Source organism: Papilio machaon, chromosome 6, assembly GCF_912999745.1.
Source record: "Papilio machaon chromosome 6, ilPapMach1.1, whole genome shotgun sequence".
Lineage (NCBI taxonomy): Eukaryota > Metazoa > Arthropoda > Insecta > Lepidoptera > Papilionidae > Papilio > Papilio machaon.
In genome coordinates, this window is record NC_059991.1 from 5,305,867 (window position 1) to 5,324,425 (window position 18,559).

At 32.9% G+C, this 18,559-nt stretch overlaps 2 protein-coding genes across 2 annotated transcripts in view; one reads left to right on the forward strand and one right to left on the reverse strand.

Annotated features, from left to right (window-relative positions):
• LOC106715036 overlaps positions 1-13,489 on the forward strand; it is a 30,004-nt gene extending 16,515 nt beyond the window's left edge. Inside the window, exons 3-5 of the mRNA XM_014508229.2 lie at positions 12,059-12,224; positions 12,536-12,657; positions 12,735-13,489. Coding sequence (XP_014363715.2) covers positions 12,059-12,224; positions 12,536-12,657; positions 12,735-13,466 — 1,020 coding nt within the window. The 3' untranslated portion in view covers positions 13,467-13,489. The remainder of the gene's footprint in view (positions 1-12,058; positions 12,225-12,535; positions 12,658-12,734) is intronic.
• Positions 13,490-15,093: 1,604 nt separating this feature from the next.
• LOC106714854 (cytochrome P450 302a1, mitochondrial) lies at positions 15,094-18,555 on the reverse strand. The gene is made up of 8 exons (XM_045678281.1): positions 18,234-18,555; positions 17,700-17,931; positions 17,231-17,415; positions 16,736-16,937; positions 16,500-16,659; positions 15,992-16,237; positions 15,510-15,716; positions 15,094-15,229 (listed from the first exon to the last, which is right to left on the reverse strand). The coding sequence occupies exons 1-8, from the start codon at positions 18,430-18,432 to the stop codon at positions 15,116-15,118; spliced, it is 1,545 nt and encodes a 514-aa protein (XP_045534237.1). The 5' UTR covers positions 18,433-18,555; the 3' UTR covers positions 15,094-15,115.
• Positions 18,556-18,559: the final 4 nt, after the last annotated feature.

The following is an 18,559-nucleotide window of genomic DNA, read 5'->3' on the forward strand; positions in this document are numbered from 1 at the left end:
TACTTATCATTCGACAACTGAATTTCTTGTTTTAAATTTAAAGCCATAATTAGAGAGATTGCTACATAAAATAGTAAATCTATAAAAAATGGATTTATTGACAACCCTGGAGGTTGGCAGTAGCCACAGTTTGTAGCAGTCTCACGCTCCCCATTAGGATACACCCACTAATTCCGCACGAAACCTGATTCTATGGTATACGATACGTTGACCTGATTACCAAATCATTATTTTATATAATGCGCATTGCCAAAACTTAATTAATGTCTATAATTTGTACGATCTTGCAGACCATAAATAAGAAAAATTCGAAGTTAGCCAAGACAAGATAACCAGTATATCTGTTTCTGTTCTGTCTGTTGATTTTTTTTTAAATGGGATATTGCGTATGTAGTAGTTTGATAGATTTTGTAAGCATTAAATTAAAAAAAAAGGTTGACACCTTGGTTTTGCCTTAAGTATTATATTTATATAATTTTCAAGTAAATTTAAACAAAATACCAACTGTACTATACGAATGAATTAACTTTTTGATAAATCGTTTGCTTTTATAATTTAAATTGTTTAATATATCGTTAGCTCGGTCACGTTTGCAGCGTTTATTCAACTTAAAATAATCGACAGTTGATTGACTGACCTTGACAAGTGACCAGCTTAATCCGATGATGAAGGATTTTAGTAAAAGTTATGGGTGTGAGGACGAATTATTTCTAATTAAAAAATAGTAATCGCGCAAAACTAAGTAACTATCGATTTCTTTCTGTAGATATATTTTTTTAATTACTTAATTTTGTTAATTTTTGGTGATACAGATGTATTTTTACAAATACGTGTACATAGAATAGGTATTATCTATGATTAATATATTTTTAAAAAGTACGCAAGATCAGGTTCTATTACTTAGCGATCACTTCGTCTCGGTCAGTTAAACATAACTTGAATTCGCTCAAAACCTATTTACTATACATTAAGAATTTGCTTTATCGTAATCCATTGGTAATGCTATGTCTATAATAGGGTGCCCAATTGGGTCAAAGTCACGATAGCCAGTGCTCGTAATACCAACGTGACGTGACGTGTAATACCTCGGGGGTATTAGCTCACTAAAGTCGCTCTTGAAACCGAGTTGTCGTCCCTATATAAATTGAACGATGACCATCGCATATCGGTCTAGGTCGCTTTAAAATTATTATTCGCAAGTCATAAAAGCCTAGCGGAAAATAAAGTACGTTAACTAAAACTCCACAGCACTGACATTTGTATTGAAACATAATGTCATCCTTTACATTCTCTTTGAAAAAATAGAGACATCAATATGTATTAACACCATTGTCACCGCAGTGTAAACCACACTAATCATAGGTTATATATCACTATAGTTAATCGCATATCAAATCATAACGACATCAATTAAAATCTTATGTTCGCGTATTTGCTCTGATCATAATTATAAATGTGCGCCATTACGTCAATAACGATAAGATTAAATTATTTTTTGCAAATTGATTACTCCATCAATCCCACAAGAATATCAAATTGACATAGGCGAAGGTCGTTAAAATAAGTAATTTCTTTGTGCGGTGTTTATTAAAAATATAAGTAAAGCCTGTGGGCGGACACTAAGACATAGTTTGTTTTTTAGTATTGAGACATAAAAACTAGTAGCCGTGGGTTCCTGAGACCAAAATTTCCGTTAAAGATATAATGTTGTCTCTGTTTTGTCAAAGATAATGACAGAGATTTTGATCTAAGAATCTGCTAGTCTGGTTAATGCAATAAAAATATAATTTTCCATGTATACGGGTAAATTATCCTAGAATTATCAGGCTTTTTGTGTAAGATATCGCCACCCGCATACTTCGGATAACTATAGTTATTTCTAGGAGTAATTGCTATATTGCCTATTACGGATATTTTTCCCAAAAGATGATATAAGAAAATATATTACGCTACGATGTTATCTTATGATGTTGTATGATGATCAATTTAAAAAAAATGAAACGACTCAATACGAATGGGGTATTATTTTCTAACTATGTCACAGGAAAAGGAAAGGTACGAAATGATTTCACATTTACATAAAATACAATTTGCAATAGTTACGTGACATGTACCCGCAAAATATAATGATGGGAGAGAGCTAGTTAGCAATTCTTATCCAGTCGATGTCGTCGCCAAGAAAACTATTTGACGCCAGGTTGAATTACTCAGATTGCCTGTCCGTAGTTGTGAGAAAGTACAGCTATTACTATGATGCAAGATTTTACTGATAGTTTAATGTTTTATATACTGAATAATTAAATCAGAATTTAGGAGGAGTATTAAAATATAATAATACAAATTTATACCAACGGGATTGGTGAACTAGTAGAAAGACAATCTGTACCAGAATTTTGTGTTGTATATCCTATACATAGTGTAAAGATTATATAACAGAAATATGTTATAAACATGAAGTAACCAGGAAACAAATGTAATTTAAAATAAAATTACAACATAATTCCAACGTAATTAAGATATAAACAACCACCATCCGCCCCCATCATTAGCCATATGGCATACAATCAGCAACAATATTTATCGCTTGAATACCTAACATTGCATATTGCGATTAAAGTACATAAACAAGTGACACTTGATGAGAATATATTATGGCACAGATTATGTCACATATTTTAATAACTGTGGTTAATATAACTTCAATTATCACCGACAATCGTTATGTAAAAATGTCGTTTTTATGAGGTCAGATATAACAAGTGTTAACTTCGGTCAAGGTTGCCAGTATTCACTGAAATGAAGAAAACAGGGGACCAATCTTTGTAGTTGACAGGATATGTCCATCATAATATTAAAATATAATTAATATGAATATTAAATCAATTAACGGGTTTTACGAATTACCCAGGAGTTACCTTCAAAAAGCCACAGCAATTCCAAACTTTACTCAATTTATGAAATGACAGACCTTTTATTTTTGGAACGAAGTTCCTTATCGCGCGTTGTGAAAGGGGGCTAGACGGAAAAAATTCTTACGAAAAGTTGTCACGACACATTTTGCTATAGTAAGTATGTTAACGACGAATGAGCGCTACTTCACCATGGCAACGACGTGACAATATATAACGAAAATTCATAGAAATAAAATGTACTTCTTGTGAAGACTTAAGTTTTTTATTCATAGAATAAACATTGGTTCCTTCACTAATTAATCGAAAGGAACTTCGTTCCATCCGGGTGTCCCTTGATACCTCTCAAGTTTTTTGTTTATTTAAGTAACTAATAAGTAATCGTTAAAAAAAATATGCAAGAGCCACTTATCCAAAAAATATCTACTTTTATAACCAAATAGCACACAATACAATGCTATCAGTAGGCGACCATTTTAAAGGCCATATAGATACAAACGAAACATTAAAGAAACCTTGTTCAGAAAATTCAGCCGACTGTACCGTTCAAGGGCATGCAATAAGAATGACTATATCAATCTTCAATGGCACACCAAAATAATGAGTAATACACGCTTCTTGTAGCTTCATGACACACTAACTCGAAGTAAATACAGCCTACACAACGAGACAATCATAACAAAGTAGTTATTTATTTATACTTATGCACAAATTATTATGCAGTCACATGCACTCGTATGTCTAAGGTAACAATGATCGGTAATAACATTACTAACAATCTTATAGTATCCGAGTTAGGAACTAATCGCTAAACTACCTGAAAAATTCTGGTTAGATTCCCAGTCTGAAGAAATTATGTTTATGATTTTAAATTGACGTATTATGAATGTTTAGGTATTTTTAAATATTTGTACTAGTATAAAAATGAAGATTGACATTTAATAAAAAGTATAATGTAGAATGTTTAATTAACTAATTTGTTTTCCACAAAATCAATTACGCCATTAAAGAGATCTAATGAAAATACGGATATAACAAATTACTAGGAAATTTATCTAGGATATATGCACATGTTATTGAGGAAATAAAACAAATAGTTTATATGTTATTAAACAAATTAACGTATTAATAGCATTAGACACGTAAAATTGAATTGACAAAGCAAAAATCGTGCCGCATAAATATGATTTACTTACACGGTCTCAGTTTGAATTCGTTGCCACGATTTGTACAAATATTCGGAAATAGAATACGACATGCATGTTAAAACGTGATACAATTACAAATCAAGTTGGATATAAAAAATCAACGTTTCTTCACATATTAACCAATATTACTTCAGGATACATTGATCTTGCTTTTTTATGATGAAACACAATGCAATTATCTTAAAAGTGTATATATTACAGTATTGATGTAGAAATGAAGGTCATGTTTCATTGATGCAGTCGACAGCTTTTTTCTCGAGAATCCAGATGTGATCTAGTTTAAAAATGTATATAAAATCACTAGTAAACTTACGTACAAGAATGCATGTAACCGATTTGTGAACTAACAGATGATAAAAAGAGTTAATTTGATCGCTTGATAATCAAATAAGCGTTACGTGCGGGAAATTTGACACCTTTAAGCTTTAGCAATATTGTGATGTCCGGTCTACAATTAGAAAGCACCTACACTTTTGGCACATGCCAAAGTGTCGCGGTTATGCCGGTGTGTATTTTGCAATGGCATTGTGTAACATGTCCGTCACTTTGTTTACATTCAGCACTTCCGATCGGCTGCATATGAATCAGCGCAAAAGTTAAATTAACATCACTTATTTGCTGCTTAAGTGTTACATGGATACTTGCGACACATATTACACTTGCTTTTAATCTGTGTGACACTAATACCGACTGGTCTTAAATTTGCAATTTAGGACAGAATAGAGTGTTGACTTGCAATCAACTTCGTTTGATAAGGTACTTGGCTGAATTTATTACTAACCGAAGCCATTTAGGTATATTATATAAACGATATTTTTTCAATTATATAAAAAGTCTGAAATAAATGGTTCTCACGGTCTCATCAGTTTATTCAAAATGATTAAAGTTTTATATCCAAAAGTGAAAAGCGGATTTGTATGGTGTTTTCTTACTCAGGCTTATTTAATCTATTGTCATGTATGACGGATACATTTTCACCGTGGGTTGGTAACCTTGCGGTGTGCGATTACGTCAGCTGACTTTCGTCGCCTGAGAACATACCCGCATTGTATAGCATGGGGACATCACTTTCATTGTTTCCGGGGAACGCATGCTCATATCAGGGCTCCAATGGTGCCATCAGTTACTTTTTTACTTAATTACTTTTTGTATCCGTGTACCCACGTATACGATAGTCACCATTGTTTATTTCTTTTATCTTTGTTATTAAGTGAAACTTTATGTAGATAAATATTTATAAGTTTCCGAGATCGGTATCCCAAAAGAAAATTGTTATTCTTATTGTATTAATCTGCTCTAATAGTCTGTAAACTGATGTAAGCTCGCATAAGTTGTTGTGTATCGTAGGTACTCCACAGAAACTCTTAAAGTAGATCATAGGGTATAAAATGTATTGTGTGAAATAATTTAACACTCAACTTTTTTTAATCCGTATATGGGTAGTAATCATTTCAATTTTTATACCAATTCTTTTTCTTTTTCCTGTTTTATTTTATTACAAAACCAAGTGCGCTTTTGTATATCGTTTGGATTCCATGAGATCCTCTCGGTCGATATGTACTTTGTCGCATATAAATGCTACGTATTTTAATAAACATGACGTGCACTTCTCCCTATGGCAACAAAACGGTCTATTTACAGTTATACGAGTAATAGTGACATTAAGCTAAAACGAAGAGTAATGTCAAAGAGCTAACACAAAGAAACTTTGGACCATTAATGCGTCTTTTGTGATCTTTGAGTAATAATGGTGTCTAAAAGAGAGTAGTAGTTCTAATGGTTTTAAAACTATTCTAAAGATTTTTTTTTAAGTTATAAAAAAAATGGACCTATATTTATAAGATTTTTGGTACGATTATTCTTTTTGGAACGAAGTTCCTTATCGCGCGTTGTGAAAGGGGGCTAGACGGAAAAAATCCTTACGAAAAGTTGTCACGATACTTTTTGTTATAGACGAATGAGCGCTACTTCACCATGGCAACGACGTGACAATATATAACGAAAATTCATAGAAATAAAATGTACTTCTTGTGAAGACTTAAGTTTTTTATTCATAGAATAAACATTGGTTCCTTCACTAATTAATTGAAAGGAACTTCGTTCCATCCGGGTGTCCCTTGACACCTCTCAAGTTTTTTTTGTTTCGGTAATGGAAACAATTCACGGTAATTGATACTATCAGTTTATTATTTTGATTTGATAATAAAAATATAGGCAAAAATTAAAATCGGATTTATTTATCCTCCCTTCGAATGACCAATGATTCGTGTAGCGGATAAATGTCATCTAACAACAAATTTAATTTGTTCACATCGTGTTCAATAAATTTGCTAAGCATGACCAAGGTTACATTACTCGTTCAATGCGGATTTACGTGCCATGGAAGCCCACGCGGTCGTGGGTAGCACCCACGGACATGGGATTGCATTACTAAAGCTACCTAATAGACAAATTGAAAGCCGACAAATAAACAGAAGGCGTAATACCAAATCTTAATTACCAGGAACTGTCTATTATTTCGTTCTTTGATTGTAAATCGTCTTCGTGTTTTCTATTCTGCCGACCTCTGAAAAATTATATAATTACAATTGGATAACACGACACGACCTTAGTCAATGAAAGCTGTCTTGTAAAGTTCATAGATTAAAGATTATTCTATAGAGGAATTGAAATACACGATATTGATTAAATAATGACCTTAGGTAATTAGCAACAAGACACAAGTCATAACTCAAACTTTTTTATTTACTAGTCTTAAGACCTGGTCCTATTGAAATAGTAACATTGAAAAATATCGGCATGAAATTAAAAAAAATGTAACTAATTTAGACGTAAATTAGCTTTATACGAACAAAACTCTGAGTAATACAATTGTATCAAACTGTCGCACGGCTATGCTTTGACGCATGGTTGCCTATAGTCCCACCCACAAAGTTCCCACCGTTCGCTGACCTCATGCCTTGAAGTAATGACAAAACCTACGCGTAATTATCCGCATACTTTATGTTTACTTTATAATCAAATAAAAAAAAACACGGAAGTTACGATTTAATATAAACTAATTGTATAACACTACGCAATAATAAAGTACAACGCGTATAGAACAATATGAAACTATTATAGAATATGTTACACCCTGCCCACAATCTGAGATATCTATGACGTCATGAGATAGGTATGAAGGTTATAACTTGGTTGTGTTTTTTTTTTAATAAAACGACAACAAAACTTATTAGGTCAGATGAGACAATTAGCCTAAGATATCTAAACTTTATAATGCAATTTAAGTAAAAAATAACTTATTGCATTTAAGATCTTTACACAGTAATGCTGCTAATAACAAGTAGTTAAACTCAACCAGCGTAACTGCGGATGGTAATAGAGATATGCTCCTGTGGTGTGTGTGTAGTTACACCATACTGTTACCATCATCACGTAACTTTGGCTTATCGGGCGCAGGACTAATCTACGGCCATTTAAGGAAACGGTCGCGACATACCGTGACTCAACGAGCTGAAGGAGCGGTAACGTCACCCTTACCATGAATTTCCATTTTTATTATTTCCGAACACCTGGGCAAAAAATTTTAGTCATCTTTTTCTATTTATTTGAAAAGATAGAGCTAGTAATATTCACATGTGTATTCGTAACTTTGTAACATGACATGTAACCTAAATTTGTAACAGTGACTAAAAACTAGTCTATGAGTGATTTTAAATTTCGGAGTATTCAGCGATCGTAGGTGATACTGTGGGGTGTGTGTGTGGTGACAAGGAAACGTTTTTTAATACATTTGAATTACAGATACATAATTTAAACTGTAGTTAAATATCGCCCACGAGGCAAATGTAAAGTACATTGATGGGCTTACGAAAACGCTGTTTGCTTAGTTTCCCCAAAGAAAAAATTTTCGCTATTTTTAATTTTTCCATAAACATTCCATGCTAAGCACTCGTGCTCGATTTCCAAAATTTAAATTATGTCCTATTGGCCTTTTTGAATTACGAATGGATTTTAAAGAAACTGTTACGAACTCCAGTAACTAGTTACGTATTACTAGATACAACCATATATGGAAACATTTTTAAGGCTTTCTACGGTTTACTAAACATAACTTTGTTATTATGCATGGCCCATAGACACCCACGTATTTTCGCAATATGATACTTATATACAAGATCTTGCATAATAATTTTGTCAGAACCAAAACGGAAATTGGTTTAATTTTATCTCTTAAGGAAAAATTTAATAACGGAAATACGTCAAGTGACATTTTATAATATTACAAGATTTTATTTTTATTTACTGTCACCTGTCCCGATGTTTCCCATCAAATATTGCAAATAAAAATCCACTTCTCGGTTACTGATGGATCTGAAATTTATATATGTACAAATCGCGTGACAATGCAATATTGTGATGATATAATGCTGATTTGATGATGGAGTTGGAACGTGGCAATAGGAAGTTCGCAATGAAACGACATATCCTCATCGATTTTGCTCTCGTTCGAATCGTCGTGATGAGTAGATTGTCTTTTTTAAGAACATAATAAAAGCTAGTTTTTAAAAATGTTTTAAATTTTAATTATTTTCGATATCGCTATAATTTTTCTACATCACGATATCTTAAATTACCATTAACTATCTGGATTTAATCATGTTTACGTATCAACAAAAAACTTATGCAATTAATTTTTTTAACTTATACGTTATTCATTAAGATTGTGGAAGATTTTCTTATGCTTTAGTTTTTACTGAAGTCTTTGAATTTTTACATACTTAATACTATTGTTAAAGTTTCCTGGTTCTCGAAACTATAAATGTTAGTTAATTATATGTAGTTTATTTTTAATTAGCCATCAAGTATTTACCATTGAGATTTTTCATTACTTAAAAAAAGTGCTATGTATTCATGACTTTTAGTATATTAATTTAAACTGGAAATCACAAACGTATATAAGCCTTCGGAAATCATCTGTAAATATTCGACAAAATGTATGTGTCAGTGCAGAAACGTAACAAATTAGTCACTTGTAACAATGACTTATTTATTGTTAACGAAACAATACACACGCGAGTGCCTTACTGACCGAAAGCCCTAAATGGAGACATTTCATGAAGCAAAGGAAATGTTGATCGTTATCATTAACCTTAATTTAAAGACACGATTCGTAGACCATACTTTTTGTTGTTTAAAATAGACCAGGTAAAGGTAAACGTACATAATACAATACAAAAAAAAAACTTGATTAATTTCCATTTAGGTAAACACAATTAAGTATTTTAATACAAATATTGTAGAGCGGTAAACACCAATTGAAAGGCTACGAGAATGAGGAGCTAATAAAGAACCAACTACAGTTTCAGACCACCTTGAACACAATATTAAAGGCACCTGCAACTTATGAATATTAGTATTTATTTAAAAAGGAAAATCTTTTTGTGAAAAACAGTCAATCAGTTTTATTTATACCAGGCACAAAGTGATGACTTCCAAGAACATATCAAAGAATTACCTTGAAAAATAGACGTATATCTTGTAAAAAATGACTGAATCAGTCAGAGCTCGTTGACTGCCTACGCAATATTTTGCTTCAAAATATAACCTATAAATCCTATATTAATACAAAGTTTAGCTCTTTAGTCTTTACAAATTGCCTTACAATTTTATGTAGGGCAAGATAAAGCTTTTATCTCTTAAGTACTTCTAACTTTACTTAGTCAATAAACATATATTTAGTGTCAAGATTTAAAAACGAACATTCATAGCATGCAGTGCATGTAGTCCATACTTACTTACATTTTTATGTAACGTTTAATTAACACGTCAGTTTTACATTGGAATATTCGTCGTCTAATCCGACACGCATGTAAATCATTTCCGCGTTGCTCCTTAGCTGCCTGCCCACGTATGCTCCCGAGGCAATGACAACACCAGCCTTGTAGGTTTGTGTTTACGACTACCTAAATTAATATTCTAGAAGGCTAGTTATAAATACGATCGGAGCATACGCATACAGCTTAGTTTCCTGGTATCAGTCATCCTGTCCTTTCCGTATTGTGTACAGGATAACGAGATGCGGGCAAGAAGCCAACGCTTAGGCTTATTTTTATATTAAAATTGTTTTCCATTGCGTTTATTATTCTTTCGGTACATTTATGCTTTTCACGATTAATGTAATTTTGGTATCCGAAGTTACATTTATTTTTGTAACACGAAACGTTTCAAAAACACTTAGCACGAACATAATCATAATCTCATTCTTATCTTACTAATATTATAAATGCCAATGTTTGGATGGATGGATGGATACATGAATGTTGGTTTGAAGGTATCTCCAGAACGGCTCAACAGATCTCGATGAGATTTGGCATAGATGTAGATCATTGTCTAGAAGAACACATAGACTACTATTATGTTTAATTTTAATTTCACGCTGACGGAGTTGCGGGCGACAGCTAGTAATTACATAAAGTAAAAAATCAAAATTGCTGCGACTTTATTTACCAGAACTTCGGTCTAAATTACAAAGAAATGTATTAATAAATGTTTGTCTTTATGCTTAGGAGCGTATTCACTTCTGTTAATTATCATTTTAATTTTAACAAAATCGAGTAATTCTTAACGACCTTCTAAGTGTTTGAAAAACGTTCATAAGTTGATTAATGTCGTTGTAGGTTTTTACAAAAGTCTGGTTTTTGTCGTTTTTCGATGTGCATTAGCCGTAAAATCGGACCGCGTGTTGTGAGACAATACTTTGCCTCGAATTAGAGACGGAACGAGCAATTTACAGAACAATGGCACACTAACAAGTCATTGAAGGCTGTATTGACGTAATCAAGATACATCGTATCCTGGATTTATAAGTATTCATTTAGAACAACTGTACAAAAAAATAAGGTAACTTTAGCAGTCTCATACACAAATAAAGTGCGTTCTTATTGTGATGTTATATAACAATATACATTGATTTAATACAAATGATCGTTCAAACATAATCGTTAATTATTAAGTTTAGAAATTTTTTTTACTGCTTTCCATTAGTACAAAATAAAAAAACGATATCTTTCCTTTGCGAAGTGATTAATGTTCCTTTAAGCACCTATATCAGTCACAAAATATAATTGAAAACTATCCTATCCCAAAAGATAAGCACATTTTTCTACCTGGCTCATCATTATCTCTAAAAACAGCAATCGGTTCGCTTCACGAAAAGAACAAAAAAGAACATATGCCTCAACTAACGAATTAAATGAACAAAACAAATCAAATCTAAATCACTGAGGTGATTTTTAAATTGACGTAAAATAAAAAGCAAGATCATTATAACATTAACGCAAACACGCAATTGCTTCTGAAGCCAACGTTATCTTGCAGCAGTCAGAAAAAATATTTTATGGACGTAGAAGTTAATTAGGACTAAAAATTAAATAGGGACCATAAAAAACATTGCTTTCTTTCATCGTCTTTCTTGCTGTTAAACAAAACGGACATTTTATTATGTTATATCTAGTCCTTGACACAATCGGTAATAAACCACTGGAACAATCCCCACTCCCACACACATCTATCCCACCAGTGACAGCGTGCACTTACAGCGAGATTAATTTGCTCAGACCTTGTCTTAACATACTCATGTAATCAAATGACAACTTACTAATATAATTAGGCGTAAAATCTTCTTGGCTGCAAATTGCATTACGTTATTTTTGTAAACTGCTTTTTCAAGTTAACGAAGGTAATGATTTTTGCAACTCGATCATCGCGACAATGTAACAGCAATTGTCAGAGAGCATAGGCTACTTGTACTCACAACTTTTTGGGCAAAATCTTATCTTTCGTTCTAAGAATACTTTACCAAAGTTTCTTCATGATGGTGTTATTTCTTTTTCGTGATTACTCTTAAGTACGCATAAAGGATTTTTTATTAATTTCTAGATATGGGCATGCAGTGCGCTGGCCGCATTGGACGGCTACAGTCCGCAACAGGACCCCGATCAGTTCCACATTCAAACGGATGAAGACGATGAGCGCTACTTCCTTTACCAAACTCACAACGGTCAATATCGTAAAGAGAGAAGGCTGAAAGACGGCTCAGTTGTAGGTGAGTAGCAATATAATAAAATGTCTACGTAACGCCCACGTCATTTATTTTTAAAATTAGTGTAGATTATCACCAGATCACAATCTCATGCGATGATAACGTTTGATAGTCCTACCATCATCATCATCGACCTGCCCTACCATACATTCTATAATACGTCATCAATTCAGATATTGACCTTAATGCATTTACAGTGAGCCTAATTATGATTGTACAGACTCTTTTGACTTAACTTATAAACAATACGTAGACTAGTTTTCATTTGAAATTAATAATTTACTTTCATAGATGATTTCTCTTATAATTTCCAGGAACAACTGGATGGGTAGGCGCAGATGGATTCCTGAGGTTGCAAGACTACATTGCTGATGACCAGGGATACAGAATTTACAAATCTAAGACTGTCTATGTCGGATTGAATCGACCTATTGGAGTACGTATAATAGTTCAGTTTTACTTGTATATAATAGCACTATATTTTATTACATTTGTGGTATTCATTTCTTCTAGGAGTCAATTAAAATGGCAAAGACTGCACCTACTGATTCCGGGTTTGGAGTCACACCCGCGCCGCCGCTACATCGCACCAACGCGCCTGCGCGAAGCAGCACCACAACACAACCCCCACCGACACCTACAACGGCGCACCAGCCGCCTCAGCAGTATCCGAGCGAAGTCTCCATTACTCCAACACCATATTCCTACCCCGCGCCCACTTCAACCCCACACGTCGAAGTATCACCCAACTCTATCGATACATCAACGACATATAATTTAAAACCAACTGTACCACCGATTACAGCCGAAGATGCATCTCCTTCCCCGAGCCCTTATGATTATGACAATACGAACACAATCGACGACCACTACTACGCTAGTGACAGCTCACCTTATAGACGATATGATGTATACAACCCTAACTCTTATCGACATGCTGACGATTGGACGCGTCGATATCAAGGCAACGTGCGAGTCGGTGATGGTTACACCCCACAGTTCCCAGGATACGATGGTGTAGCGTACAGAAGAAACGGATTTAGGTACTACCTGCCAAAGCAGTACCACGAGGAAGCTACCCAAGATGCGAACGAACGAATCGGAAGCTTCGGTTACGTAGATCCGTTTGGTATTCGAAGAGTTATTTATTACAACACGTCACCAGGCGAAGGTTTCCAAATTCGTAAGAACAACAGATACGTAGGCCACGATGCGACGCCTTACGATCCCAGACCTGTTCAGTGAATTCGAGTCATTATTTGTGTAAAGTAAGTCGAAGTTACCTCTTGCATATCAGTATTTATACTTTACAAAAAATTGTTTTTATTGACGAAGATAAAACGATTGAATCTCGAACGAAATTAACTTAGCCATAAATCTATGAAAATTAAGTGGGTATTAACCAAGAGGAAAATAATATAATCTTTAACTTAATTTATTACTTTAGTTTATGATTGAACTTTTAAAGAAAACTTAAATCTTAAACTGTAATTATAAATCGAGACCGCTGAATATCGGTGCCATTTTAAACAATAATATCGAAAGTTGAATATTAAAACGCACTTTATTTAACAACTTAACTAATTACGTATAATAACTATAAAAAATAATTCTAATCCAGGCGTATTTAAAAAAAAACTTCATTCAAGTTAAAAATGTAATTCTACCATAAAATATACGTTTTCATATGGATTTTCTAAATTGAACTATCACAGGAGTTCATCAAGGTGAATAAACTCAAGTGGGCGCCTTATTACAAAGCCTTCTATGTATTCATCCACAAATTAGACCATTATGTCTAAATTTAGCATTCAAAATGCCTTTTGAAATGTAACAGCCTAGATTTATGTCAAGATAGTAAAATTAAATATACCTATGTACTCTGTAATGTACTAAATATTAGTTTTTATCTTAAAAAAGGCGTGCTGAATGTTAAATTTATTTAACAAAAAAAAACTATTTCATTTCCCTTCCAAAACTCAATTAATTTGGACGAACAAGTACAAAATCACCTCATCTAAAATAACATCTTAATTTGTAACAAGTTACAATTAATGTAATTGTGATAAAATAGTTTGTCAAAAGTTATTAAAAACTTACTGAAAACTACTAATTATTTTGGCGACTACGACTTCTTATATTTATAAATTTAAAATATCAAATTTTAATATTACAAAGTGTAAATACTACGAGTACCTTGTCCGTTTAAATTACAGTCACTCGTCTGAACTCTAAATATATACAATGCTATAATTATAATTATATATTTTTATTGCAATTGTCGCAATCAAATAATTGTACAATACATTTGTATATTGATTGATTAATCCGTGCTTTATCTTGGTGTAAGTGTAATATGAAAAAGTTGTTGCGAATAATTTGTCATTATTTTTGTCATTCAAAGACTACAAAAACAACTTAATGACATCTTGTTGCAGCAACTTGAATGGGACTTTTCTGTAATATTAATTATAATGTACCTTATAACTGTGTATATTATCTATGTTGTTGAATACTGTTATTATAAATTATTATCTGTATTTTATTGTCTATATTTAAAACTGTAACATTTATGTAAATTTACTGAGCTGTAACTAAAATGTCTTAACAAATAAACACAAGAAAATTAACTATCATTGGTCTACTGATTTTATCCTGCTTGCTATTTCGAATAAAAAGTTTATATTTAGTACACATAATTAGAACACAGAGAATAATTTCAAATATTTGAAAGCCGATGATGAATGAGATATGAGTAAGAACAAATAAGTTAAAAATGAAGTCCAGGATGCGATGTAATATTGTAGAGAATGTTAATAAAAATGCATTTTATTTTCTTTTCATTTAATTTCCATTTTCAACAAAAGTCGTCATGAACATTTTTCTAAAATTACTTATTTACGTCTCGGTGTAAAAGATAACGATATAGGCTTATCTGGTTTATTGATAAGCAACGTTCTAATGCCTAGATCTCCTCCCATCCATTTCATTTCGAATTCTTGCACTAACTGAAAAAAAACGTTGTTAATATTATTTACCGATATATTTCAAAAACATACGAACAATAACAGCCAGTGACTGTGGAAGCTTGGACAGATCGATTCTACCAGGGAAGTATAAAAAGCCATTGTATAAAGTTAAAATTAAACTGCAATTCAAAGGAGGTTTACTTAATACTTAGGACATTTGCGACTAAGGATAAGAAAGATAAGACATTTTACAATTACTATTTTTAGTTGAAAATGTTTTTCGGACAACCTTTTATTATATAAGTGAACATTGACTTACCCGGATCAGAATAATGTATATATTTTGTTCAGCTATTCTCCTGGCGATGCAGGATCGTGGACCAAATCCGAATGGCAGGCTGAGGAATGGATGTATGTTCTCGTATTGAGACGAGCCGCGGATCCAACGCTCCGGCTTGAAGACCAATGGCTCTTTAACGTACTGTGGCAAACGTGACGCTACCATATTCTGTGTCACTATCACTGTCTGAATTCAAAAGAACGTTAAATAGTTTAATCGTTTTGTTATATGAAACAAAACGATTAAACTATTTAACGTTCTATTTAATTAGTCGCTTAAATACAAATTTAATGCAGATTAATAAACTAAAAGTAGTTTACGACAATCATGTTTTTTTTTGCAGCAGTAGTACTGTGTAGTTTCTAAGTCAAAAACTTCGACTCATTAACATTACCAGATGTTTATTCGATTATGAAACGGAAAAATTATTTTATGTAGTACCTTTAATTGGAACAACTTACCCCCTGAGGAATCAAATATCCTTTTAATACAATGTCTTTTTGCAACAAGCGTCCAACGCCAACCGAAACAGGATTGAGTCGTAGGCTCTCTTTAACGCAGCTCCGTAAATAAACAGCTTTTGAGAGTACGTCAGATGTAAGAGAGTCATTTGGCTGTAGTAATTTTGAAGCTTCATCATACAATTTACTCTGACATTCTGGATTGCGAGCAAGGTGATACAGTGCGAAACTTGTGGCGTAAGCAGTCTTGAAAAGAAAAATCGCACTAAAGTTTAACCCCTTATATTTTATTAGAATCTAAATCTCTGTACAAATCACAGTACTGTTTTGTTCCGGAGTGTGTTTAAGAAGTGATTGAAAATCTATAGAAGTAATTAACAAATACTTTAGCATTAGATTAAAATCCAAATCCTTTAATTAAAGTACTGCATAATATAATAGAAAGGAATACTAGATTGAAAAATTTGGATTACATTAAAAATAAAACGTAGAATTAATTTATGTATACCGTATCAATGGCTGCCATAAGTATGTCGACCATCATGCCCGTAATATCCTTTATGTCTAAGTTGGGTTGCTCCAGAAATGAATCTAATAGTGAATTGCCAGCGCCTTTCTTTTCTTTGTCAAAAAAATTTATTTTGTTCAGTAAAATTTCCATTGATATCCTGGAGAATAGATAATTAACAATAGAATATTATTAAAGTAAACATACAGTCATAAATTATACAAGTGATAACATACTTTTCTAAATAATGTTGAGATTCAGCAAGTCTTTTATACAACGGTGTTTTAAAGAACCTCCAAAGAATTCCTTTATCCAGTTTCATAATACCACTGTTGGAGCCGAAAGCGGATGCGATGACACGACTGCTGCGTGACTCAGGCACTTGTTCTTTCATCGAGAAACTATTAAATCTTTCATTCATAGCCACTACCCCAATCACTGAAAATGAAAAAGGTGATATTGTTCACTTCCAATTTACTTTTAAGTAACAGATAGCGCTAGAAAATTTCGTTTTGTAATATTATTTTCTATGTATACACGAATATCATCATGTTTATTATCTAATGTTTTTGTCCTCATGTAGAATACAAATAGCAATGACGTATATTTTAAGTATTGCAGCCTTTGTTGTGTAAGGAGGAGGAGTCATAACTTAATTATGTGTTATAACTAACCTTCGAGGCTCAAAACATAAAAAATAGTATTTAAATAGTAGTAGCTATCATACATACCTTCAAGATTCAATCTATTAAGATATTTTAGAAAATCTTCTTCGTGTGACAACTCACTTTTCTTTATCCAATCAACAAATTCACGTGCAATCTTATCCGCACTCTCTACGTACTGCTTAGCATTTTGTGGACCTGTGAAATTCTTTTGGAAAGTACTACGGAGGCGCCACCAATCGGGACCATTCCTAAAAATAAAGTGGTTGTTCTTCTTACTGCTATGATAGTAATTTACTCCTTAGTCAAACGAATCAGTATAGAATTAATTTCCATGTGGTGTATTGGCTTATTCCTCATTTCCTCTTTCAACTTTATTACAAATGTTAGTCTCATCGATGAACATGGCATACCTATATTATTTTGCTCTTCAAAGTATAAATTTGTTTTACATTACCTATCATGTTTTACAAGAATATTAATAGAGCTATTTTCGACGTTTAAGAAAAGTAAAACATAAATAAAATATTAATACGTGGAAAGCAAACCGCCAGTATTGTACACATTCGGCTTGCTCAGCCGATAATGCAGCATTGCAACATGACTCCGTCTCGATGGGTGTCGATCGTCTTGTCGGAATACCGCTTCTATCACGTCTGGTTCGTAAACATGGAGTAAGTTCACACCGGGAACTTCCTTTACCAGACCTCCGTAGCGACGCCAATTTAACCAGGCATTCTTATCGAGTGCCTCTGCATTATATTCTCCTGGAATATTAACAAACGAATTCCAATTCAGAAACGAATAACATATATAAAATAAAATGCTTAATACGTAACCATTTACAAAATATACAATTTGCGTTAAATAAAACAACGGCCTATCATTGCTTTGATAACGTTTTTTGCTAAAATTCACTTTTCAATAGCCGACACGGCAAATAGAACTTGTACACACGTATGTAATATAAAACGAGTTGCAAAAAGTAATTATGGGTAAAGCAAACAAGTTAAATAAAGAATTATTTTTTTCATCTATACAATAAAATAAACAACAAATAATAACTTACCTACAATCGGCCAATATTTGTGTAATGTTCCGAGAATCGGGTAACTCTTGGGGCCGGGAATATCGTTAAAATTCATTAGCTTATCACAATTTGAGCTTTGCTTATGCAAATATATTAATCCGTGTCCCGACATCATTATAAGTCTGTGCTTATATTGTGTTATAAATACTGTCTTATAATTTATCTTCATATTAAACATAGTAAAACTGCTAGAGTAACGACGTTATACGTATCGCACGAAAAACGGACTATCACTGAGCATCTGATTACAGAATATCGCCGGGCCGTAATAAGATGCACATAACGTAAGAAAAAAAAACAGATCG